This window comes from Callionymus lyra, chromosome 1, assembly GCF_982586985.1.
Source record: "Callionymus lyra chromosome 1, fCalLyr1.hap1.1, whole genome shotgun sequence".
Lineage (NCBI taxonomy): Eukaryota > Metazoa > Chordata > Actinopteri > Syngnathiformes > Callionymidae > Callionymus > Callionymus lyra.
Genome location: NC_141818.1, coordinates 38,545,790 through 38,573,764, shown reverse-complemented (window position 1 = coordinate 38,573,764; position 27,975 = coordinate 38,545,790). Strand labels below are relative to the sequence as shown.

Sequence of the window (27,975 nt, the reverse complement as noted above, 5' to 3'; positions counted from 1 at the left end):
ATGGCGACAATGTTCGTCTTGTGTCGAGCGGGACGACATCCATTTTTTTTTTCTCACATTAGCTGCTTCAACTTTTCATTCTCTCGACTTCAGGGATGAGGATCAGCTTTGCTTTCGCTTGCCTTCTGGCAGCGACAGTGTCGCTCTCAGTGAGTATCCGCAGCTGCTGGCAAAACTTTTAATGAAGACACTGAAATAAATATATATTTTAATGGAAAACAGGTGGGAAAAGAAGCTCATGGAAAACACCATGGATCACACAGAAGATCAGAAAAAGCTAAAGAAATGGTAATTATCATTATTTTTTCATTTATTTAAAGGTTCAGTCTATGGAGGACGAGGAATGACATAATTATAAGTAAATAATTGTATGTATTAATAATAAAATAATCAATTATTATTTTTCGACACTTATTTATTTATTCAATTGTTTATTGATAATTCTGTCATTAATTGTCCTTCATAGAGCCCATGTGTAAGTAGGAGTAAATTTCCATTTAAACTTTTACTTTTTTCTATTTATTACAAACCGCTGTAGTGCATTTTGGGAAATCTAATTTAGCTAAAGCTTAATTACAGTAAAGACTTTGCTCATTATTTTGTTACATTCAAGTATTTTCCCATTAGTTTAGGCATCATGTCGTTTTTACCCTTCATTTTTGATTAAATAAATCAAAGGTTTGCTCTTATGGCTACAAGTAAAAATACTTAACGACACTGAAGAACATTTTTTTATTCACTGAGAAAAGACAATAAATGATGGTGAATAATATTTTCTCAAGGCCGCGATAGACGACGAAGTGAACGTGGGGAAGTTTGTAGCAACAGTTGAGTCCAGCAGCCCGGAGGAAGACAACTCTGAGGAACACCTGGACATCAACAAAGATGGAGGGATGGAGATGGATAAAGGCTCTGCGGTTCTTCTCAGCGAGGAGCAACTGGATTCTCTTCTGAAGAAGGAGGCAGAAGAGGAGGAGAAGGCGGCGAGGAGGGAGCTGGACGACGCTGCGATGGAGGAGAAACCCGGTGCGAAGAGAAGGAAGTTGAAAAAGAAGAAGAGTGGAGGGTTGGCTAAGGTGGAGAAGACATCATCTGGGGATAAACTGGTGATACATCCAGAGGCTGGTGAAGATCACGGTGTGATGTTGGACGAGGGCAGCGCAGACATGGACTATAACGCTGACGGTTCAGACCCACAACTGCCGATGAAACCCCTCACTGAACCTCTAGAGGTGGCAGAAGAGAAATCGAAGTCAGGTCCTCATGACAAGACAAGCTCCGAAGCAGCAGACGGCGACGTCCAGACCGAGCCTGAAGACGGAACAGAACCAGCGGACTCACAGGAACCAAACAATGGAACGGTTCCTGAGCCAACACGAGATGGGAGGAAAGAACACAAGCTGGACGGGAAGACGAAGAGGCCGAGGAAGAACCAGAGGACCAGGAAGCACTTGCCCCAAAGTGACCAACCAAGATCTGGCGTAGAACCGAACCGGCCAGAACCTCAGGAGTCCAGTACTGACGCCACAGTTCAGAAGGCGAAGAAGAGGAGGGCAGGGAAGTGGGTGAGATAATCATCAAAATGTTAAACATTTAACCTTTTCTGTGTGTATAAATTGCTGTTAAAATCCAGTAATTCACCTACTCACGCTATTAAAACAGCACTACAGAAGATTACTGGCTCCCCCCACTGTTATAACAGTGTAACTGCAGCACTGTAGACCATGGGTGTCTATTGGAAAGAACCTGGCGATACGTTACATAGGAACACATCAATTGGTAACTGCTTTCATTTGTTTCTAAACCAAAATATGTCCAAACATCAGCTTTGAAAGCTGCTAAAGTCGACTGTATCCTCTCGTCCTCAGTCATGGCCAGGATCTCATGGGATTTCAATTTCTTTTGCTACCATCTAGCGGCCGGAAGTTAAATTGCGAGCCAAAAATAAAACGGTGTGAATATTGAATTAATTAAATTTTGTTCATTTTAAATAAGAAAACTTTAAATAATTGTATTTTATATACACTTTATCAAAATAACATAACACAACTATGATGAAGATAAAAAGGATTTTGAAAGTAAAAGGACAAATAAAAAACTAATTAAAATGTAAGCGTTACAGTATCGTGGGAAATATCTCGTCAACAATGACTCGATTATACAACAATATAGCGGCGTCTAGCTAACTGTGAACGATACTTCATGAGGCTTCATCACTGAAAGAAAAGACTCTCATTATAATAATTATAAATGAACACTTTCTTAAAATATTTTGGTTATGTTATATAAGGTAAGTTCAACTGTTCGAGTCATGTGACCAATCATGACAGTAAATTAAAATTGCATGTATTGTTGCCTAAAAGAATAGATTAACCTACTTATTTACTCCAACATCGACCCAATTCCTTTACAAATGGCCGTAAACAAACACATTGAAGGATTGGCCAGAGGTGTGTTTGCACCTTGTTTTTGCTGACCTCGTGTGGTTCAAGTTAAAACAGCACCTATCACTGAACCATGAACACATTTCTATGAAGGTTTTTCAAATGTACTGGAGGTTTTGAATGGATGAATTAAAGCAAAAACGTGTCGCCGTCTGATCCAGGGTCCTGTCGTCGGCATGAATCCGGTCCAGATCAGAGCCACCGCGGATCTCTACCCGAGTCCTGCTTCGTCCCCACGCTCGGAAGCCCCCGCCGGTCAGTGCCCGAAACTACTCATTAAAACAACAGCCTTAGAGTGGAATCTGCTGACCAGCGACTTTTTACAAACCCTTCTGCACGATTAGAGTCACAATCCAAACACAAGTCCACCAGCTATGGAGGGGATTTCATCAAATAAAAGTGTTAAATCCAAGTATTAATTGCAGTTTTCTTTCAGATCCGTGTGATAATTTCCGCTGCAAACGCGGGAAAACTTGCAAACTGGATGCGGAAAACAAGCCGAGCTGTGTTTGCAGACAGTCGTCCGAGTGTCCCCCCAGTGTCAACCAGTTCGATCACGTGAGTCCGAGTCCAGAGCGTTGTTGGAGAGACGATGAACTGATTTTTTTTTTTGCAGGTCTGTGGTACCGACAACAAAACCTACGAGTCGTCCTGCGAGCTGTTCGCCACCAAATGCAACCTGGAGGGCACCAAGAAAGGGAACAAGCTGCACATGGACTACATCGGCTCCTGCAAAAGTCTGACAACATTTCCAAAAACGCTGCTCGGAGAGATGAATGTGTTTTTTTTTTTTTTTCTGTTTCAGTCATTCCCGAGTGCGTGGACTCGGAGCTGGTCCAGTTCCCTCTGAGAATGAGGGACTGGCTGAAGAATGTTCTTCTGCAGCTGTACGAGCACGACTCCGACACGCCGGGCTTTCTCACGTCCAAGCAGCGCTTCAGAGTGAGTTTTTAGAAGCATTTTTAAACCAGGGGTCTCCAACTGCCACTGGGGGTCACCTAAGGTCAATTCTTGTGGAGACTCATCACTTTGTTTCTGGACGTCTTTGATTTCATTAGATTTAGATTTTGTGTGAATCTCACTGTGAATTTTTTATCTTTTTATTTTTCATTTGATCTCTTCCATCTTAACCAAATGATCCAAACTATATAAATGATAAAATGTGATGTGATCTTTATTCCGTAATAAGGTTTATTTGTAGTATTGTCTTAATACTTGACTCAGAATTTACAGACCACATGACTCTTGACGAAGTCGTAACTGCTTTCATTTGTTTTGAAACCAAAATATGTCCAAACATCAGCTTTAAATGCTGCTGGAGTCACTGTATCCTCTCGTCCTCAGTCGTCAACTGGATCTCGCGATGTTTTCTCGTTTTTCTTCTTTATTTTTTTCCTTAAGGTGAGGTGACAAAAAAAATGTACAAAAGCTGAATATCTGAATGCTAACTGTAATTAAAACTTAATTTATTTTATATATATACTTGAAAATAAATGGTAACCAAAAATTGACTATGATAGAAAAAAGAATACAAAATCAATTAACGATAGTTTCTGACAGTCGTAATGGATATACCTAATATTTTTGTGTGGGTCAAAATCTCTCAAAATTGTAAAAAGTTGTTGAAATTGTATTACAAATATAAACTTAAATCCTCTTTAATTAGACATAGAACTGACAAAACTTCACTGTAATCACCACCCTGACCCGAGATATGTATCTCTTGTCACTCTGGCTGAAGAACATCTAAAAATGACTAACAAAAGTTCCTCAAAATCGCCTCCCAGGTGAGGAAAATATCGGAGAGCGAGCGGCGCCTCCACGCTGGAGATCACCCCGTGGAGCTGCTGGCCCAGGACTTTGAGAAGAACTACAACATGTACATCTACCCGGTCCACTGGCAGTTCGCTCAGCTGGACCAGCATCCTTCAGACAGGTCTGCTCTCCGCCATCCCCCCAAAAAGATAGACCCTCCGCTGAGCGTCTCTTCTTCAGGTTCCTCTCTCACTCCGAGCTGGCTCCTCTGCGGGTTCCTCTGGTGCCCATGGAACACTGCACCTCCAGGTTCTTCCAGGAGTGCGACGCAGACAAGGACAGACAGGTCTCCCTCAGAGAGTGGACTTCCTGCTTCGGGATCAAGAGCGGTGAGAACCTTCTGGACCCCCTGGTTCAAACCACTTATGAACCTTTTTTTTTTCAACTTCCTTCACAGATGACGTTGACGTGAACCTGCTCTTCTGAGTTCCGGTGTTTCATAACTTTTGACCTTGGAGGTCAGAGGTCATGTGTCAAGTTGTGTGAATCTTTACTTCATTAGTCTATTATAATCGTTGAGTACTAACTGTCGTCAATACCACATTATTATTTCTTTATTTACACTGTCGTGTCGTTTTCTCTGTTCAACATAACCTTCTAGATATTAGTTATCATGTGGAATATACTTTTAATAAAGCTTTATTGACAACGTGTTACAAAAGATTTGTTGTGTTGACTTGTGTTTTAGCCACAACATAAACATTACCTGAAGTTACCTCTTACAGAGCTAACCGAGAGCAAGGCTCGGTAAGAGGGTTACCTTTCGTAGAACCTAAAGTTATGATTAGATAAATGAATAACAGTGTCACACAGAGGCCATTATGTATCGATACAATGATTTGACCAACGTTCAAGCCAAAAACAGACTTGATTTAGTTTTTACATTTTTTAAATGGTAGTTAAATCCAACTGGATCTTGTCCTGTGCCTTCGTTGTCGTTGAATCAGTAGATATTGGCTGGATATGAAACCTGGAACCTTCTTATGACATATTTTTGTTTCCTGTTTTATCTGTAATCTGCAAACCAGGATAATCATCTATCTATATATTTATCTGTGGATAAACATAGCTACACACACACACACACACAATCACACACACAAACACACAATTCTCCAAACACAAAAGAAACAAAGCTACACACACACACACACAATCACACATACAGACAAACACAATTCTCCACACGCAAGAGAAACACAGCTAAACACACACATACACACAATCACACACACAGACACACACAAAAGAAACATAGCTACACACATACACACAATCACACATACACAATTCTCCACACCAAAGAAACATAGCTACACACACATACACACAATCACATACACACAATTCTACACACACAAAAGAAACATAGCTACACGAACATACACACAATCACACACACAAACACACAATTCTCCAAACACAAAAGAAACAAAGCTACAGACACACACATAATCACACATACAGACAAACACAATTCTCCACACGCAAAAGAAACACAGCTAAACACACACATACACGCAATCACACACACAGACACACACAATTCTCCACACCAAAGAAACATAGCTACACACACATACACACAATTCTACACATAAAAGAAACATAGCTACACACAAATACACACACACAGACACTCAATTCTACACACACAAAAGAAACATAGCTACATGAACATACACACAATCACACACACAAACACACAATTCTCCAAACACAAAAGAAACGAAGCTACACACACACACACACACACACAATCACACATACAGACAAACACAATTCTCCACACGCAAAAGAAACACAGCTAAACACACACATACACGCAATCACACACACAGACACACACAATTCTACACACACAAAAGAAACATAGCTACACACATACACACAATCACACACACATACTTCTCCACACCAAAGAAAAATAGCTACACACACATACACACAATCACATACACACAATTCTACACAAAAAAGAAACATAGCTAAACACACAGTCACACACACAAGAGAAACATAGCTACAAATACATACACAATCACACACAAACAATTCTACACACAAAAGAAACATAGCTACACACAAATACACACACACAGACACACAATTCTACTCACACAAAAGAAACATAGCTACACGAACATACATACAATCACACACACACAAAAGAAACATAGCTACACACACAAAGACACACAATCAGACTCACAAACACACATTCTACAAACTCAAAAGAAACATAGTTACACACACATACACACAATCACAGACATACACACACACACACACAAAAGAAACATAGCTACACACACATAAACACAATCACACACACACAATTCTACACACAGAAGAAACATATCAACACACACACAATCACACAGAAACACACACACAAACACCCATACAAAAACTAATGACACACACACCTACACACACACACGCATGGGCACACACACAAATTCATCTCACACACACAAAACACACACAACGCACACACCTAGACACACACAATCTCTCAGACACACAAACACATAAGACATACACGGTAGTAAGTGTTTAACAAAAACAAAGTTTTGCCCTTGAAAACAGCAGCTTCAACCTAACATGTGATAAAGTGCAGTAACTTGGCTGAAACGCGTGCTTATGGTGAATTATTTTGGTGATAATAATATTAGTTTTTTCTCTAGGTTTGTGTAACTGTTCATACTTCTTGTGAGACAAGATAACAAATATACTTCCTGGCCGTTCCTTCACCTCCATGTGACTCACCACATTTAAAAGATGAAATCATGGAGTGGATTGACGTTGGGGAACATCCAGTTTTAACCTCAAGAACCCGGGTTTGGTCTCTTAATGGGCTTCACGCCCGACATGACGGCGTCGAGATATTCCTCGCGGTGGAAGCTGCTATCAAATGGTTTGTGTGTTTTTCACCACATAATCCTCCCTGATGGGAGACGATGACAAGGGAACTTCTCGAGGTCAAAAACCCTGGACTCTCATTGGTCGAGCCGACTCTCGCTCCAGGTATATAAGGCGAGCTCACACCTGCTGCTGTCACCTTTAAAAACAACAGCAACCATGTTCTCCATCTTGTGGGTCGTCCTCCTCAAAGTGTTGCTGGCGGAGTGCGGCGTGTCGTCGGACAGCGCCGAAGCTAATGCTAACGCTAACCCGGCGGGAAACATCGCGGCGCAAAATGGCCTCCCCGCTAACGTCGACGCTCTCCTGGCGCAACTGGCGCAAGTCGGCGGCGCCTTGTTGATCCAACCGGGCCAACTGGGTCAGATCCCGGCGCAGCAGCTGGTCCCCGTCGGGGTGATCCAAACCGGCGGGGGGCCGCAACCGGGCGGGGTCAACGCACAGGGTGCGGGAGGGAACCCGGGGTTCACCGTGTTCGCTCTCCTGCCTCAAGTCAACGGCAACGGACTCAACCCCCAGCCTCAGCCCAACCTCCAGCCGCAACCGGCCGCTCTCCGGGGTCAAGTCGGGGGACGGTTCCAGCGCTCGGCGGCCGCCCGCCTCAGACGACCCCCGCCGCTCAAGTCGGACCAGGACCAGGACGAGGACGAGGACGAGGACGGTTCCGGGGCGGCGGAGGTGGAAGACCTGCCGACCGAATGAGCGTCAAAAACAAGAGTCGACCTCCTGCTAATAAAAAAAGTATCTAAAAATAACCGAGTCCTGCTATTCCTGTATCACCCGTTCACACCCGCATTTTTTCCACACTCACAAATATTCTATGACGTAACGCCCCAGACGAGATGTTTCATCATCCGGGGGGGTGACGGCGTGTAATTAGTCCAGAGCTGCAGACCAGACTTCAGGGTGTTTACCTGCTGCTCGGCGGTCGCCGCCGTCAGCATAAAAAATAAAAAAAACATGGAGTTCCTGCGTGCAGCGACAGAACCGCACGCACCGAGGGTGTAATAGCCGCCCACGTGACATCTTCACAAACAAACGTGGACCTCCGGAGCTTCGTCGAGGAGGAGAAGAAAAAAAATGTCTGCGGCCAAGACTGAGGCTTTTGTACATTCTTATGTAGGTGGTGGTGACATAACCTATAGACTCTGAAAAACCTTCTTCACTTTGCCTTCCGTGAGCTTTGAAATAAAAAAGGAGTCGACTAGCTATAGCCTAGCTTAGCCTGCACGGCGTGAAAATCTATCGAATAAAAATAAATAAAAACGTGTAAAAAGTAGAGACCATATTCTCTAAAGGATTTCAGGGGCCCCCTGTCCTCGAGGGCTCAGTGGGCGCAGCAGGGTGTTGTCTTCCTGTTGTTTTGCTTCGACCCACTTCGGAAAGAATTTCTGGGAAAAAAACAGATATATTTACGCTCCACTGAAAAATTAAAATAAGATTTCATGATATCTTTGGTTTTCTGTGTTGCGTCTCCAACACTAGAGTCAAATCTGAACCAATTTTTTTGTTAATAATTAAAAAAAAGAATAGAAATGCGTTCGAAACCTTTTTTTTGTTTTTATTAGGATTCAAAATCTGTCTTTTTTTTTTAAATATAAATCTCCTTTTTATTAAATGAAGTCTCAACTTAACTGAGTCGCAAAAGATGTCAAAACCTCAAACTCCAGGACGATTTTTTTTCCGATTCGAATTGACTAATCGCGATTTAATAGAATCCAAATTAAAATTTTAAATAAAACCAACTCTACACTAGGTGGCGACAGAAACACCTTTGAGTTTATTTTTTGTTTTTATCAAGCACAGAAATGTGTGTTTTTACATTAGTTATGTAGTTGTGGTGTAGTTTAAAGTTTTTATTTGAACAGTCTTAAAGTAAAATAAGGATATTTTATAAAAATAAATCCACATGTCAATCATCTCATTTCATCGTAATACGCAGACCTACAAGAAAGGCTGACATATGTTGATACTATCAAATGTTGTCATAACTATACAAGTAAGTGAGTAAGTAAGTAAGTCATTTTATTTGTATAGCGCTTTTCCAGGCCAGGGTCACAAAGCGCTTAAACAATCAAAACAATATTCAATACTTTAAAGGTCAAGATAAAACTGATAACACAACAGGAGTTCCAGAAAATCAAGGAAAAGCCTGAACAAATAAAAACATCTTAAGATGTTTCTTGAAGGAGTCAGTAGATCCATCAACCAACTATATTGTCATTGAATTGTCGTCGCAATTTTGGTAATTAAATAAATAAATGACAAATAGTTGAGCCCTAATGATAATGAGAACTAAAATATATACTCCTTTTGAGTTTATCTCCGGGTCAAGGTGACCCGGAGGTTATACAGAAAACAAAAGTTTAAACACAATTAAAAAATAATTAATAATTCCTTTGTGTCTAGAGGAAAGACCCAGGTAAAGCATGGCACTCATGAGGTAAAATATCTTAAAGATATAGGACTTTTATCATCTGTTTTTTCCCATTTTTCCCATATTAAATTCCCTTCAGAAAGTTTTAAGTGAATATAAAAACATTCTTTGGGAGAGAATGCTTTTATGTTACATTGAAAAGAATGTAAAAAATATATAAAATAGCCATATAGGAGTTTGCAATATCATATTTTGCTTGATTTTATACTTTTCGCTCCTTTATTTTTGCTTGACGGCCCCTAACGACAGGCAATGTTTAATGCGTGGCCCCTGAGGAAATGTTGTTGCCCACCACTGGTTTATACACAAGCAAGTATGAACAGGTCAATATGGCTGTGATTCAGCATTTGAACAATAAAACGATTGTTTAAAGCTCTCGTGGGCCGCATGAAATAAATTGGTGAGACAGATTTAGCATCGGGGGGAGTTTGACACTGATATAGCTTATGGTTAATATAAAAAAAAGTTATGATTTTACACTTTTTTTCTCTCCTCACGATGACATCAGGTGTTGACAGCTAAAGCTGGTGTCGGCGGTCGACCTGGTCGGTTCTGAGTCACCGTGCTGTTTGTGCTCAAAATTCTTTAAATCTCACAAAAAGCTCCCAAAAGGTGTCACGCAGATGACAAAGACCCAGACTCCGGTCTTCTCTCTAATTGGACCGAAGGTAATCTCCTGGACACATAAAAGCGAGTTACAAGGTCAGACACAAGTTACACGGAACATTTGTCGGACAATATTTTAGTTGTCGAAAAGTTGTTTTCACAGGTAGACCAAAAAAAAAAAAATGAAGGTCGTTTTCTTCGTGTGTTTCGCCTTTTTCAGTCACGTAAGTACGGACACTTCCACACACCTGAACTACACACTCAGTGATGCTTTGTTTTTGTTTTTCTCACACAGGTCAGTGCGGGGAAGGTAAGAGCGTCTATACATTTATCATCACAGATATTTGAAATTAAAACTGACTGATCATTTCAGCTCGCAAAACTGATGATGCTCTCAGCCATGAATGGAGGAGCTGTCGGTGCAAATCCCGGTCTGTTGGCCGGAGGCCTGAACCCTCAGATGGCGGCGCTGGGCGGGGCCGGTTTAGTGGCTCAACCCCAGTTTGTCCAGGTCAGTGAGAGATGGTCAGAAAGCCTTATAAAAAACAAACAAACAAGAGAATTTAGAGTAAATGTTCAGGTTATTTTGTCAATACAGTTATAAACAAATCAGATCCAAATGATTGAATGTTAATCTTAAATCGTATCTGGAAAGTTCAACGTTGAATTGACGCCTAATAATTCTAATTTGTTTTTGTACTTTATTGTATTTGTAAAAAATTTTTTTTTTTGCATGACAATATTAACTATAATAATATTTATCACATAAAACAATGTAAATCACGATTAAAATCCGTTTTCTTTGGCTTTTACATGGAAACTACTTCTTTAACGGACATCAGTCATGTAGTTCAGTTGAATTGTATCACAATATAATTGATTAAATATAAAAACTGATATATATACACTTTTTTTTTTTTTTTTTACTGTAATTTAACACAATAAAAACAACTTTAATAATAGTCTCAACAGGACAATATTGTTGTGATTCAGTTTTTGATTAACATTAAATTATTCTCATTATAACAATTTTCTTGCAGACCACAAACTATAAAGTTAATAAATATGTAGTGTTTCACTATGAGTTTACAAGTATTTTAATATGAAACTGGAGATTTTCAACAACATAAAACAATATTAATGAATAAACATACTAACAACAATATTCATAACATGTAAAGAGTTTAATGCATGAGGTGAGAAAATACATCCTACATACTGTATTAAATAGTAGACTTTATTTTGTAGAATGACCAAGTTATAATGAATTGTTTCATATATTATAATGTATCTGAATCTTTTACTCTCCGTTTGATAATAAAAACAATTGTAAAAATCTTGTTTCACACAGTATCTGATCTTTTTTACTCTCAGTTCGTTCCCCGTTTTCCTGCCTTTGGCTATCCTGCTCCTGTTCCCAACATGTACCCGGCCCCTGCAGCCAACATGGTGAGTCCCCCCTAGTTAACTATCAATATTTCAGTTGCAATTTCAACTTGAATTGTCTCTCTGCAGCTTCCTTACTTCGGTGGCCCTCAGATGCCACAGATGAATCCTCTGCAGCTCCAGCAGCAGCAGCTCCAGCAGCAGCAGCTCCAGCAGCAGCAGAATGGGGTCAATATAAATGCTTTTATATATATATATAAAATATCAATCTTTATAATCTTTTGTTGACTTTGTTGTGATCAGGTTCTGATGGGAGGTCTTGCACAGCAGCAGACACTCCCCCCACAACCTAATGTTCTTCCAAGATTCCGGGTAGGATGATCTTATCACTTTATATCCATAAAATTCAGGAATAATAATAGTTTTTTTGACTCAACAGCGCAACATCCGGACCCCAGAAAATGCTCCTGAGAAGACACCTGACACTCAGGTAGATTTGTATATGTTTGGAACATTTAAAATGAATTGACTGGATAAATGTCTTGTGTTTTTATTCTTCAGATTCCTCCTCCTGGAGCAACTGAATGTGACTGAACATCATGTCCATCAAGACCTGTGTTCCTCATACCTACACTTATGACTGACATAAACACGTTTATAAATCAACACATTTGTTTTTGATTGTATCTAATAAACTAATAAACTCTCTGAATGCATTTTTTTTTTCTAAATCGTTGCTGCCCTCTACTGGACTAAAGAGACAACGTCAACATGAATTCAGAGCGTGTATTGTCTTAGAAAATCATTTTCACTTAGTGATCCAACCTATAGAATAACTTCTTTTTTTTGACACTTAAGTCGTTATTTTTAATATCCATAAGATATCTATAATATCTTTTTTTATGTGACCAGGAAAATACCTTTGATTTTAATGTAATGTGTTGAGGAAATGTTGATTATAAAAGAGGAACAAAGATTAAATCTTAGTTTTGTTCTGTATTTCCATCTGTAACGTTTTGGTATTAACTCCGTCCTCATGTGTGTTGTTGAGCTGATTTGACCTTTTAGGGATACAAGCTCTATTTAAAATGCCATTTATTTGAATGAAAAACGATATAAAGGACAAATATTTGGGTGTAAAATCCACAATAATGGTAAAAATTAGTATCTTTAGGAAGTTTTATTTCACCCAAGGAAACTGCTTAGATGAGATCAGGTCATATGTTGTCTGCCAAACGTATCCTGGGTCTGACCCAAGGTCTCCTCCCAGTTGCCCAAAACACCTCTAGAGCAGAGGTGTATATAGGAATTATTACAATACAGGAGCAACTATACGATGTAGTAACAAGGAAATATGTGTAGTATTATCGAGTACTTGACTCTGATGTTGCAGAATTTACAGACCACACGACTCTTGATGAAGTTTAACTACTTTCATTTTTTTTGTTGACCAAAATATGTCCAAACATCAGCTTTAAAAGCTGCTGGAGTCGACTGTATCCTCTTGTCCTCAGTCAACGTCAGGATTAATTTTGTTCCTGTAGCTGCGGAGGACGTAATGACTGCAACACAAAAATGAATGAGCAGTGTGAATATTTAAATGTTATATACAGACCCATAAAAACATAAAAAAATGAAAACACAATGAAAGCCAAAAATAAATAAAAATATACAGTTCTGAATAAGTCGATATGGTAAAGTTTCTTTCGCACAAACTATCTTCGATTTAATTGCACTCCAGGCCCGAACACGAGCGCTGCTGAAAACAAACAACAAAATCTTTCTTTTGCTGTTGTAGCAAAACAAAAAGGCGAATTATGTTGAAACTCACAGACGTGACTTCTTTCTAATGACACACCGAGGAGCGTCTGACCGCGAGCTGTCTGCTGATCCCGTGACGGCAGGACGCTTTAAAAGGACCAGGTTCAGGTGGAGAGGAGACACAGAAAGGGAAACCTGCAACCAGACCAGGTACCGACCCCGGCTCGTCTTCTTAAGACCAAACATATTGACGGGTTTTTTCTTCCAGACGCCATGGAGATGCAGACTGCCCTTCTGTTCCTTTGCCTGTGCGAGACCATCTTTGCTCTACCTGTGAGTTATTTCCTCGGCAAAACCTTCGCCTCCTCGGACGCTCCCTAACCCTTCGTCTCGCTCCACAGATCCAGATCGGGATTCTTGCCAGCAACAGCAACGAGGTATCGAACCAAGAGTCCAGATGAGTTTTAAAAGTTCATTTTGACGCCGATGATGTTTGTATCTTCAGATCCTGAGACTGAATGGACTGAATGGACTGAATGGACTGAATAGACTGACTCTTGCTGCTCTGGGACAAGCACAGGTCGAGTTTCTAGACAAAAACATCTTAACTATGTAGAAGATCAATTCATTGAGTTATATACAGGATATTCTTACACACAAATAGGTATTGATGATTTATTCTGTGAGTATTTTATTTCTTAAATTCTGGCCCAAAATCTTTTTGGATCACCATCAAACCATAGAACTTTAAAGATGAGTCGGACAGAATTTATCTTTTTAATTCTGGGTTCATGTTAACTCAGGATTTAATAATACCAGGTTCATGTTAACTCAGGATTTAATAATCCCAGTTTCATGTTAACTCAGGATATAATAATCCCAGGTTCATGTTAACTCAGGATTTAATAATACCAGGTTCATGTTAACTCAGGATATAATAATCCCAGGTTCATGTTAACTCAGGATTTAATAATACCAGGTTCATGTTAACTCAGGATATAATAATCCCAGGTTCATGTTAACTCAGGATTTAATAATCCCAGGTTCATGTTAACTCAGGATTTAATAATACCAGGTTCATGTTAACTCAGGATTTAATAATCCCAGGTTCATGTTAACTCAGGATTTAATAATTCCAGGTTAATGTTAACTCATGATTTAATAATCCCAATTTTATGTTAACTCAGGATTTGTTAATTCCAGGTTCATGTTAATACAGGATATGTAATCCCAGGTTCATGTTAACTCAGGATTTAATAATCCCAGGTTCATGTCAATACAGGATTTATTAATCCAAGGTTCACATTGACTCAGGATTTGTTAATCCCAGGTTCATGTTAACTCAGGATTTAATAATACCAGGTTCATGTTAACTCAGGATTTAATAATCCCAGGTTCATGTGAATACTCAGGATTTATTAATCCCAGGTTCATTTTAACTCAGGATTTATTAATCCCAGGTTCATGTAAATACAGGATTTATTAATACAAGGTTCACATTAACTCAGGATTTATTAATCCCAGGTTCATTTTAACTCAGGATTTATTAATCCCAGGTTCATGTTAATACAGGATTTATTAATCCAAGGTTCACATTAACTCAGGATTTGTTAATCCCAGGTTCATGTCAATACAAGATTTATTAATCCAAGGTTCACATTAACTCAGGATTTGTTAATCCCAGGTTTATGTCAATAAAGGATTTATTAATCCAAGGTTCACATTAACTCAGGATTTGTTAATCCCAGGTTCATGTTAATACAGGATTTATTAATCCCGGGTGCTTCTTCCAGGCCTCTTTGCTGCCCCAGTTCGTCCTGCAGCAGCAGCAGCCGGATCTGTTCCTCACCCCTCAAATGGTCAACCTGAACCCTCAATTGGGGAATCCCTTCAACCCTCAGGGGCCTCAACTGTTGATTCCCAACCAGGGGAACCAGCTGACCCCCGTAATGCTCCCCAATGGCCAGCAGGATCAACTGAACACACCACAGGACCCCAATAATCCCAATGGGCCCCAGATAGCTCAAAACCCAGTGCAGGTACTGAGTTCAAATGTTGTTCAGATACTGACCCGGGGAAACACCAAGAGAGCTTCAAGTGTTCATAAATTTCATCTGTGTTGTTCTCAGATGTTCCCACAGTTCCAGTATCCTGCTTTCGCATACCCTCAGATGAACCGGCAGCAGGTCAGAGGTCAAACTGTCTTAAAACATTTCTGATTTTATTTTGTAATACGAGGCGGATAAATATCCTCCATCGTCCTACAGGGCTACAACTACTATGTCCCGTCTTACGGATACCCACAGCAGAGGAACAACGTAGTTATGCAGCCCAACAACCCTCAACAGAACCTGGAGAAATCCACACAGAGACCACAGCTCCCTCTGCAGGTGAGTGGAGGGAATGCTGCCAATACCAGACAAGTAAGAGTAAAAAAATACTATTTTATTTTGAACTTCTTTTTGCTTTTGATTTAGATTTCAACCCGAAAAATAACTTGTTCCCTTTTTTTGTTACTTATATTATATTTCAATGTTTTGCCCAAACATTTTTATTTGTGAAAAACCCCCAAAAATAATTAAGTTATCCTTTTCCCGTTCATTTTTCTTGTCAAAATGTATCATCTATATCTTATTGATCACTTTTAAAACCCCTGTTTGCACCTGGACTTTGGAAAGACCAGAAAAAATTACTATAGACTTGAATTTGACGAATGTTTTACATTATATATCATTATATAAAACTGGTTCTAAGGTATTTTAAACAAGTTTTTAATTAGGATAACTATTATACGTGAATATGTTTTTAATATTTTTATAATTCCAATCATTTCAGCAAGCATCGCAGCCAAAGGTGCCGGCAGAAAAGGTAAAAACGAATCCAAGTCAATGAATTTATGGTGATGAATTTAATTAATTTAATTTGAATATGATTTTATTGTATCACAGACGTGGCCAATGGGCACTCGTAAAGAGTCGACCACGATCCCCCCAGTCCCTCGCGGAGACACCATTGGACCAGGAACTGATGAGGTGTGATGATGATGATGATGATGATGATGATGATGATGATGATGATGATGATAAGTTATCTTTTCTTTAAAAATTCTGTCTCATAATTTCAGGGTAACACCAACTTCCCTTTCCTGTTTGAGCCTTGAATTCCAGCAGGGAAGCAACAAGGTGAAAACAATTCAGACTTTTCTTAAAGATTATGTTCTTCAACTAAGTCTTTGTGCTTCTCCCTCCTCCCCTCAGGCATCATTTTGCTGTCAACAACAACAACAACAACAACACAAACCAATAAAGCACTTTGATAGCCAAATCATTGCGTTCACTTGTTTTATTTCAATAGCCAATTTTTTGTTCTTGATTCCACGAAAACATCTTCTTTTAGTGACTCAGGATCAATGCTGGGTTAAAAAAAAGAAGAATACAATTGAATGTTTCCATTAAATTCAAATGAAATCCAGGTTTGACTCACGTTTAAGAGTCAGACGTTCTCTTATGCGTGTCTTCCCTTGGTTTGAACCTAAGAGAGAGAATTCAAATGTTGATCCTGAAACTGTGAAGTGACTTGAAACAAACTCTGAACAGAAGCTGATGGTGCTTACCAGAACCTCCAGAGAGCTTTTCTCCTTCATTGTTGTATCAAAGCATAAACAAAGATGTTAATTCGTTGACACGAAAAAAATGCTGACAAGTACAGGAAGAACATTACCGTCTGGGAATCAAAGACGATCTTCAAAACCTAACAAGAAAAATAAATGTATAAATGAAACATGACAAAAACAAAATAAGGTGAAATTGAAACTTACCCCAAACTTGTGGCCTTGAGGCCTCCTTCTTCCACGCTGTGAATGGAAAAACACATTTTGATCGAAACGTCAACCACCAGTTATTTTAATAAAATTTGTAATAATTATTTTTATATTGTATTCAATTTACAAACCATTCACACCTGTAATTAACTTAAGTAATCATTTTCTTATCTTTTATTTGTAAAAACAAGACAAAACAACTATAGAAAATGTTGTAAACAATGAAAAAAAAGAAGTTATACATACAAAGCCTCTCTTCGGTTTCAGTCTGAAGAAATTCTCTCCCTGCGAGATTCATCACATCAGATTGACGGCTTGAATTACATTTGCACTAGAAATGACTTTACCTCCTTCAGTGGAAAGTCCTGAACCTTCTAGGGACAAGAAAAAAACAAAAACAAAAGAAAAGCATCAATAACTTTTGTTCAACGTCGAAATAATCGTGGGCAAAAATTCAAAGTGTTACCGGGATCGTGATGTTCTCAACCTGAAGAAACCAACAAAAAAAACATCAGTTCTGGAAATATTTATGAAACATTCTCCACTGTTTAATGATGTCAAATGTTGCCCACCTTGAAAATGGATGTCTTGTTCCACTTTTGAAAAGAAAAAAAAAGATACGAATGAATACAAGTTTAGAGCAATATATGACCTTTTTCTTTTATAGATTCTTGTCACTGCTATTTACTGTTTTGTTTAAAACATTTTTGGGTAGTAATACATATTTCATTGTCTTTAATGCTTTACTGAACCTACAGTATTTCGTTTTATACTTCACAAAAGACTCAATTAGACAACATATTATTCTGTCATTCCCCCAAAATGACCAGATAATGCTGGTTAAAACGTATTTTAATCTTAAAAATACTCCTAAGATTTACATCATATCCCTAAAAAAAAATCTTAATTCGCTGTAATAGGTGTGCATTTAAACGTGTTTTAAGCCTCATAAGATTTACTTTTTTGCTTCTTTAACAAGAAAAGTTTGGCCAGTAGAACCAAAATTCCTTTTTCGAAACAATGATTAAAAAAACCTCTTGAGGTGCTTTGATCTAGTTTGTAAATATAAATCTACATTTTTTCCGCCACACTCCAAGGTAAAAGACAAGTGTGTCTACCTTTCCTTCGTGATGTCTCAGCATTCTCTCCGGATGCTGATGGGACACCACAAAATTCCCACAGTCAAGAACCAACCAACATGATATTTGATCCTCTTATCTTCTATTCCACCTTAAAATAGATCCTTAATCCAAATGAATGAATCAGCCCTACCTCTCCGTTGCCATGGTGAGCAGGTCCTGGGCGCCCTGCCGAGGGTTTTCGTCCGTTTCGGTTTCCGCGACCCAGACCTCTTCCGGGCGGTCCCTCTAGATCCTCGATCGGCTCCTCGTAGTCCTGAAGGGATTTTGTCGGCCGTCAACGATCATGTCAACGTCCTCGTGGTCGGGGCAGCAGGGGTTACCTGGTAATCCCCCTCCGGATATTCTTCGTCAGCGCCGTAATCGGGAGCCTCCGTCGCCATGTCGTAGTCTTCATCCTTCGAGGAGGGGGGGGGGGTTTAAGAGAAATATTAAATGTCCGTATGGTGTTTGGTCATGTGACAGTCTCGGCTACCTGGTAGTCTTGGTCCGTGGGCATCGGGTCCTGGTCGCACGGGTCCATCTAATGATGAAAATAGGAATTCGATTTTTTACCCTTCGACCCCCAACTATTAAAGCCATGTTCATGAGTTCAGATAAAATAACTTAATTTAAACGAAAAGTATTAGAAACAACAGATTATTTCCCAACATAATTAAAAACAAACTTTAAATTTCGCTGCCAACTTTAAAGTGATAGTTCAGCCAAAATTCCATTTTCTACTCACCCTCATGTCGACTAAGTGTTGGGATTATTTTCAGTAATCTGTTCCTTTTTGGAGTTATGGACGAAAATGTTTGTTCATTTTAAAGTAGCGACTGAAGCTCAGTTTCATCTCCATCTTTAAAAAAGAGGGTCGTTACAGGCGAGCAGGTTGGAGGTATTTGGATGTTTTTAAATGTTTTTTTTTAAGATGAAGACAACTGAGCTCCAGTAGCTACATTAAAATGAACAAACATTTTTGCCTATAACTCTAAGTCGACATTAACTTTCCCTTTAACTCCAAATGAAGCGACGACAACATTTCAATATCTGAATTTTTAAATTAAATGACCAGGAAGGAGCTCAAAAGAACGACTTTAAACCCACCTGAGCGGCGACGGCCGACAGGAGCAAAACTGCAACACAAAAGATCTGCATCGTCTCTGAAGGAACCTTCAAAAGAAAAATATAAAGTTAAAAAGCCAGTAAAAGCGGTGAGAGGACACAGCATCGGCTGAACTCACCGAGGAGAATAAGTGTCCGTCAAGGATGCAGTTGTATTTATATCGGATGTGAGACAGTTTCACGAATGGATTGCTTCACATGGTCTGAGTGTTTCCTCCCGACTTAAGCCCTCAAAGCTCGCTCGTCAATAACCTTGCAATGTGTCGTTTTGTAATCTCTCCTCCTGGTTAAGATTCATCTGAACGTTAAAACAACTCAAAGAAAAAACATTAACCAATGGATATAACACCTTTGAGTTATTTCCAAAACTCAACCCAAAATTAAATCGGAAACCATGGTGCTCGGTGGGAAAAAAAAGGGTGGGATGAGGCCCAGGTTGGACGAGAGATTCTGTCCCTGGTGGAGGAGTTCAAGCATCTTTGGGGGTCTTGTTCATGAGTGAGGGGAAATATGTTGCATCCGCTGTCATTAGGTCTCTGCATCATCTGTCATGGTGAAGAAAGAGCTGAGCCAATAGACTCAGATGTAATCTGATCTCAATATTTATTTTTGTTATCCATTTATTAATTTTGACACAAAGGATCATCATTAAGTCCTTACATTTCCAAAGGAGAGAATTACTCTGAGGAAATAGTTTAAGCCTTATTTGAAATGATGTTTCTACATGAGGTGGATCAACCTCAGCTGTGATTGGCTGAGGAGGAGTATATATAGACCTCTGGACAGGTAGTCAGGAGCAGATTCAACTAAAGAACCTGAGAAAGGTAAAACTACTCTCTCTTGCTGATATATAATATATATATATTCTGATTTTAACTTTTCTTCTTCAGATGCAGTCACTGGGAGTTAAGATGTTCGCTCTGGCCTTGGTCATGATGCTGGTGTCCACCGCTCTGGTCAGAAAACATTACATTAAAATGAGCAACGATCAGAGTTTGTGAATGTTTCACTGAAATATATGTTCTTCTCTCTTCGCAGGCGAGTTCTGAGTCGGTGAGTGTCTTGTTAGTTGTATCGAAATTCTGGATCTTTTCCTCTGTATAAGCGTTTGTATTGTCTTTCAGCAGGAGAGCAACAGCAACGGAGGCTCCGACGAGGCCACCACCAACACGCCCACCAACACGCCCACCAACACGCCCACCACCGCCGCCAACGCCAACGTTGCCGCGGCCACCGCCTTTTGTCAGGCCTTTCAACCTACAAATCTCGCTGCATGTGTGGCTGCACTGACACCATTACTTGGATGAACACGATGTGTTAACACAATTGAAGAAATAAATTGAGATCATTCAAAGGCATCTATTTCTGTCTGTCATTCTTTTATTGTTTGTATCATTAAGAAACACTGACGTGACTGTCTTGCAAAAAAAAGTAAAAAATAATAATAAATACATGAATCTTCATAAATTAATAAATGTTTTTTCTCAGATCCGTCTGTTTAAACACCGAGCTGCTAAAATCATACCGTCCATAACTTCTCAACAAAAAGATATTTACAGACCCACAGCTAAATTATCAACATGACAAACGTCAAGATTTAATTAACCTCAGTTTTGTGGACTACAGGAATTTATATTTTAATCTAAGTTGAAAACCAAACTAACCTGAAGCAATACGTCAAAAGAGTAACAAGTTAAAACAAACCGAGAAAATCTACGATGTGGATTTTAACACAGTGTTTGCTCGGATGAAAGATTCATATTCAAGAGACGAACAAAACTGATGCGTGGTTATTTTTGGGAATCATTTAAACGTTTTATTATAAATAATACAAATCAATCGTGTCCTTGTATTGACTTGCATTGCCTCACCGTCATCATGATTAAAAAAGGGAGGGGCTTACATGAACTGACTGGTGATTTTCAGATTCTAGAATTAGTATTTTTTATTGTCATTTTGAGAGACAACCTTCATTTAAAGTGATTTAAGTGCCTTTATTTAAAGTGTTGAAGGTCAAAATGAAAAGGTGTGCTCCACGCATCTTTATACTTTTAGTTGTTTACAGTAAATATGAATCAGACACAAGAAGGCGATCTATCAAATTCTAAATAAAACCTTATTTTGTAGGACGTTTGTGTTGGTGTCAGTGTCGAGAGGAATGTTGATATGAAGCACATTCACATGTTGTTGAAAGAATGTTGAAATAAAAGCCATGAACTTTACCACGTGTCACTGTTTAAATTCGCCCTCTTGTCACACACTCAACTTTTCATGCAACGTAGCTTTTCTTCTTCAGCCACAGTTAATGTGTCGTGTCGTCATCCAATGCTGCACGTAAAAATATTTATTGTAAGAGTAAAACATAAACTCAAGAAATTCAGTACTGACAGATCAGTCGTAAAAAAGTACACTTCCTGACGCGTGTCCATGTGTTACTAATGTTTTGAAATTATATTTATACACAAAGCACTCTTTCTTAGAGATAATCCTTCCTCAGAGATTATGTGAGGTGAGGAGAAAGGATGCTCTGGCCCTCTTTGCTCCAGCTGCTGCCCCCACAACCTTTACCTTGAATAAGCGTCAGAAGATGAATGTAAATTGATCTATATATGTATTTATTTTTATTTTGTTATCCATTTATCCATTTCAACATAAAGGATCATGTTTAAGTCTTAACATTTCCAAATGAAAGAATTACTGTGAGGAAATGGTTTAAGCCTTATTTGAAATGATGTTTCTACATGAGGTGGATCAACCTCAGCTGTGATTGGCTGAGGAGGAGTATATATAGACCTCTGGACAGGTAGTCAGGAGCAGATTCAACTAAAGAACCTGAGAAAGGTAAAACTACTCTCTCTTGCTGATATATAAATACATATATTCTTTATTTTAACTTTTCTTCTTCAGATGCAGTCACTGGGAGTTAAGATGTTCGCTCTGGCCTTGGTCATGATGCTGGTGTCCACCGCTCTGGTCAGAAAACATTACTTTAAAATGAGCAACGATCAGAGTTTGTGAATGTTTAACTGAAATATATGTTCTTCTCTCTTCGCAGGCGAGTTCTGAGTCGGTGAGTGTCTTGTTAGTTGTATCGAAATTCTGGATCTTTTCCTCTGTATAAGCGTTTGTATTGTCTTTCAGCAGGAGAGCAACAGCAACGGAGGCTCTGACGAGGCCACCACCAACACGCCCACCACCGCCGCCAACGCCAACGTTGCCGCGGCCACCGCCTTTTGTCAGGCCTTTCAACCTACAAATCTCGCTGCATGTGTGGCTGCACTGACACCATTACTTGGATGAACACGATGTGTTAACACAATTGAAGAAATAAATTGAGATCATTCAAAGGCATCTATTTCTGTCTGTCATTCTTTTATTGTTTGTATCATTAAGAAACACTGACGTGACTGTCTTGCAAAAAAAAGTAAAAAATAATAATAAATACATGAATCTTCATAAATTAATAAATGTTTTTTCTCAGATCCGTCTGTTTAAACACCGAGCTGCTAAAATCATAGTGTCCATAACTTCTCTCAACAAAAAGATATTTACAGACCCACAGCTAAATTATCAACATGACATACGTCAAGATTTAATTAACCTCAGTTTTGTGGACTACAGGAATTTATATTTTAATCTAAGTTGAAAACCATACTAACCTGAAGCAATACGTCAAAAGAGTAACAAGTTAAAACAAACCGAGAAAATCTACGATGTGGATTTTAACACAGTGTTTGCTCGGATGAAAGATTCATATTCAAGAGACGAACAAAACTGATGCGTGGTTATTTTTGGGAATCATTTAAACGTTTTATTATAAATAATTAAAATCAATCGTGTCCTTGTATTGACTTGCATTGCCTCACCGTCATCATGATTAAAAAAGGGAGGGGCTTACATGAACTGACTGGTGATTTTCAGATTCTAGAATTAGTATTTTTTATTGTCATTTTCATAGACAACCTTTATTTAAAGTGATTTAAGTGCCTTTATTTAAAGTGTTGAAGGTCAAAATGAAAAGGTGTGCTCCACGCATCTTTATACTTTTAGTTGTTTACAGTAAATATGAATCAGACACAAGAAGACGATCTATCAAATTCTAAATAAAACCTTATTTTGTAGGACGTTTGTGTTGGTGTCAGTGTCGAGAGGAATGTTGATATGAAGCACATTCACATGTTGTTGAAAGAATGTTGAAATAAAAGCCATGAACTTTACCACTCGTCACTGTTTAAATTCGCCCTCTTGTCACACACTCAACTTTTCATGCAACGTAGCTTTGTCTTCTTCAGCCACAGTTAATGTGTCGTGTCGTCATCCAATGCTGCACGTAAAAATATTTATTGTAAGAGTAAAACATAAACTCAAGAAATTCAGTACTGACAGATAAGTCGTAAAAAAAGTACACTTCCTGACGCGTGTCCATGTGTTACTAATGTTTTGAAATTAGATTTATACACAAAGGACTCTTTCTTAGAGATAATCCTTCCTCAGAGATTATGTGAGGTGAGGAGAAAGGATGCTCTGGCCCTCTTTGCTCCAGCTGCTGCCCCCACAACCTTTACCTTGAATAAGCGTTAGAAGATGAATGTAAATTGATCTATATATGTATATATATTTATTTTGTTATCATTTATCCATTTTGACATAAAGGATCATGTTTAAGTCTTAACATTTCCAAATGAGAGAATTACTCTGAGGAAATAGTTTAAGCCTTATTTGAAATGATGTTTCTACATGAGGTGGATCAACCTCAGCTGTGATTGGCTGAGGAGGAGTATATATAGACCTCTGGACAGGTAGTCAGGAGCAGATTTAACTAAAGAACCTGAGAAAGGTAAGACTACTCTCTCTTGCTGATATATATTATATATATATTCTGATTTTAACTTTTCTTCTTCAGATGCAGTCACTGGGAGTTAAGATGGTCGCTCTGGCCTTGGTCATGATGCTGGTGTCCACCGCTCTGGTCAGAAAACATTACTTTAAAATGAGCAACGATCAGAGTTTGTGAATGTTTCACTGAAATATATGTTCTTCTCTCTTCGCAGGCGAGTTCTGAGTCGGTGAGTGTCTTGTTTGTTATATTGAAATTCTGGATCTCTTCCTCTTTATAACCTTATATACTGTCTTTTAACAGAATAGCAATAGCAACGAAGCCACCAACACCAACACGGCCACCAACACGGCCACCGCCGCCGCCGCCGCTGTCACCGCCGCCGCCACCGCCAGGACCATCTGTCAGCTCGTGCTACCTGCAAATCTCGCTGCATGTGTGGCTGCACTGACACCAGTATTTGGATGAACACAATGTTTTAACACAATTGAAGAAATAAATTAAGATCATTCGAAGGCATCTATTTCTGTCTGTCTTTCTTTTATTGTTTGTATAATTAAGAAATACTGTCGAAACTGTCTAGCAAAAGGAAATTTAAACAGAAATCATGAATCTTTAGTTTGCAAGTATGACACGATTTACCAGATCAATCAATGTGCACTTTAGGCTGTGACTGACCATTGTTTTCACAAGAAGAACCACACACACATACACATAAATAGGTAAAAATGAATTCATTACAATGAACAAACCAAGTTGAAAGCCACAAGCTTCAAACTCAAATCAGCCTACCAATGTATTTTATGTGGGCTGTCAAAAGGTTGGCTTAATATCAGTAGATAGATGAATTGATAAACTGACCAATATAAATATCAGTGTTTAAAATAAGGAAGATATTATACCGAGTCCCCAGAACAACTCGTAAAGATTAAAATATATTTGATTTTAGTTTTTATTGAAGGACAAACACATTGATAATTAATAATCCAAGAATAAATATAACATTACAATCAGACTTGTACTACCTTATAGAGACAAGTTTGATAAATATATACTTTGTTCTCTGTCAGAACTTGCATCAAATCAATAATAAAATAAAATAAAATAAAAGAGCGATAATTCATTCTTTTTTTTTCTACCATGTATTGTCCTTGTCAGGGTCACTAACACCTTAGTATCATCATGAACAGATCACCAGCCCGTCCATGCTGGCTCAAGTGTGAAGTAAACTCACAACCTTCTAGCTGTGGATCAAGTCAAGTCAGAAGTGAATTTGAAAAACAATCACGACTGTGTTAAACTTTAGGTACAAAAGAAGAAAAAGCATAATTCCAACTTCCTCCTTAAAAAAACAAATGTACTCACCCTCATGTTGTCTAAAAGACTGGATCATTTTCAGAGTAATCGATTCATTTTTAAAGTTATAGACAAAAATGTTCAATCGTACTGCTCGTCTGCAATGTCCCTCTTGTATTAAAGCTTAAAATATAAACTCAAACTTGAGTTTATTTCTGAACAATTTCTGATATTGAGTCGTCAATACAAGTTGTACTTCAGTAGACTTGGAAGTAACGCATTGTTAAGTAAAGTGTTACCAGTAACTAATTAATATATCGAAAACAATGACTATTCTCGATGGTAAACAGAGCTCCAGTCGATACACACGAACATATATTTCTCCCTATAACTCTGAGAAGGAGAGATTGCTCTGAAAGTATCACTTAAACACTTAGTCGACAAGTAGAAAATAAGTGTGTAAATAAGTTTGAATTTCGCTGAACTATAACTTTAATGTCAGTTTGTTAACTAGGATGTGTTGATCAGGCGGCGATACTTGTCTGTCACTCTTATAATTCAATGTAATTCCACGTCTCAGGTTGTCATACTCAGACACTCCTTAACTTCTGGCCTCCGACCTCTCAATCCACGGGCACCGCTCTTTAGTAATCACAGCGGTCGGACCAGTGACACATTTTGAATAGCAAATCTGGTGTTAATCTTATTTCTACACCATCTTGACCAATATCTGTTTTTAAGCTAATTGCTCATATTCACTTAAAGTCCGACGGGGAGTTGGTCCCGTGGCCCAGTGAATCATCCTGAACTGTGATTGGCCGAGCACCAGATAAAAGAAGAAGCCCGGAGCAGCTGATGTCACTCAAGTCAACCTTAACAACCCTGAAGGTATTCTCACTTGAGTTCCTCACGCGGTTGCCGGGTTTTAAACTCGTGTCATGTATTTTCAGATGCAGTCACTCGGTGTGAAGATGGTCGCTCTGTTCACGGTCATGATGCTGGTGTCCACCGCTCTGGTGCGTCCATGTCACTGAAACAACTGGTGTCCTGGTCCTGATGTTGACTAGTGTGATCTCTGCTCTCTCTTCCAGGCTCAGCCAGTCGCTCATGTGATTGAGAAGCGCTCCTCTAGTAATGTCAGTAGCCTCGCTGCGTTATTCTACCACTGCTCATTCTTCACCCTAACCTATTTTGTTGTCGTTATTCTGGACAGGAAAGTGGCAACAACAACAACAACAACAACAACAACAACAACAACAACAACATCAACAACAACAACAACAACATCTTTGGCAACCTCCAACCCAACCAGCTTCTCCAGCTGCTGCTGCTGTTCAGACAGCTCTCAACCACCACCACTGGATAACTCGCCATCATGCTTTGAAATAAAGAGCTATTGAAATGCATCTTTCTTGCCTTCTTAACAGGCCTAGGCTACAACTGAGATTTAAAAAGGAACACGTGTCTGACACACAAACTGCTCAAGATAAATTAAGAGAAATTATGGACAATAGATAATCAAAATATCGAACAATATCATCATCAAAACTGACCGTTATAACAACAACGTAACTAACACTATACTACTTCTACTTAAAAAACAAAAACGTAAATAACAACATCAACAAAACCATCAACCATTTTTCAAGAAATTATTTTCTTTGGTGAAACAAGTACAAATAACATAACTGTTCTCCTGGTGCAGTGGTTCGGCCAAGAAGGTTGCCGGTTCGCTTCCATGTCCTGAGGGAGGTAACCTGTGACCTACTTGTGTGCCCCGCCTCTCGCCCAAAGAAACTGGGAGAGGCTTCAGCCCCTCGTGACCACCATAAGGGAATGAGCGGAGCAGAAAATGAATCAATGAATGTTCTTCTCTGTACTCTGTTCTGTACTTCAATCAGGAAATCAGGGAAAAGCACAAATAAAAAGGTCTTAAGATGTTTCTTGAAGGAGTCAGTAGATCATCAAACACAGAGAGAGGAAGATCGTTCCAAAGCTTAGGAGCAACAGCCTGGAAGGATTTCTCTCCTCTGGTCCTGAACCGTGTTGAGGAACCAACCTGACCAGGAATAGATCCAAAAGTAAGAACCAGAATTTTAAAATTGATCCTGAAAAAAACTGGAAGCCAGTGAAGAGTTTGAAGGATCGGAGAAATGTGAGTTCTTCTACTTGAGCAAGTCAGAATTCTCGCTGCAGAGTTTTGTATTAACTGCAGGCGAGATCCTTCTTGTTAAGACAAGAAAATAAACTGTTGCAATAGTCCAAACGAAAAGACACAAACGCGTGGATTACAAGCTCCAGATTAAGTTGTGACAACATTTTCCAGGTTCATTCCTGTTCATCATGGTATCTGATGTCATAACATATCCCACTTTCCTCTATCAGGCTTTTTGCAACAGGAT

At 39.0% G+C, this 27,975-nt stretch overlaps 2 protein-coding genes across 3 annotated transcripts in view; both read left to right on the top strand.

The window, feature by feature from the left end:
- LOC148089410 (uncharacterized) overlaps positions 1 to 4,847 on the top strand; it is a 46,576-nt gene extending 41,729 nt beyond the window's left edge. For both annotated transcript variants that reach the window (XM_087806604.1, XM_087806605.1), the window contains exons 4-13: positions 94 to 149; positions 223 to 288; positions 783 to 1,565; positions 2,606 to 2,699; positions 2,881 to 3,002; positions 3,061 to 3,181; positions 3,250 to 3,386; positions 4,232 to 4,380; positions 4,440 to 4,588; positions 4,657 to 4,847. In XM_087806604.1, coding sequence (XP_087662730.1) covers positions 96 to 149; positions 223 to 288; positions 783 to 1,565; positions 2,606 to 2,699; positions 2,881 to 3,002; positions 3,061 to 3,181; positions 3,250 to 3,386; positions 4,232 to 4,380; positions 4,440 to 4,588; positions 4,657 to 4,685 — 1,704 coding nt within the window. In that variant the 5' untranslated portion in view covers positions 94 to 95 and the 3' untranslated portion in view covers positions 4,686 to 4,847. The remainder of the gene's footprint in view (positions 1 to 93; positions 150 to 222; positions 289 to 782; positions 1,566 to 2,605; positions 2,700 to 2,880; positions 3,003 to 3,060; positions 3,182 to 3,249; positions 3,387 to 4,231; positions 4,381 to 4,439; positions 4,589 to 4,656) is intronic.
- An 8,800-nt stretch (positions 4,848 to 13,647) lies between these two features.
- odam (odontogenic, ameloblast associated) lies at positions 13,648 to 16,412 on the top strand. The gene is made up of 7 exons (XM_087786422.1): positions 13,648 to 13,707; positions 13,776 to 13,811; positions 13,880 to 13,954; positions 15,168 to 15,413; positions 15,504 to 15,560; positions 15,642 to 15,764; positions 16,323 to 16,412. Exons 1-7 carry the CDS (start codon positions 13,648 to 13,650, stop codon positions 16,410 to 16,412), a joined length of 687 nt encoding a protein of 228 aa, XP_087642548.1.
- Positions 16,413 to 27,975: the final 11,563 nt, after the last annotated feature.

Bases quoted from the DNA above. Each gene is read 5' to 3' on its own strand.
- odam (XM_087786422.1), top strand. From the start codon at position 13,648: ATGGAGATGCAGACTGCCCTTCTGTTCCTTTGCCTGTGCGAGACCATC. The intron at 13,812-13,879 runs GTATCGAACCAA...TTGTATCTTCAG, and splicing joins TTGCCAGCAACAGCAACGAG to ATCCTGAGACTGAATGGACT. The intron at 13,955-15,167 runs GTCGAGTTTCTA...TGCTTCTTCCAG, and splicing joins CTGCTCTGGGACAAGCACAG to GCCTCTTTGCTGCCCCAGTT.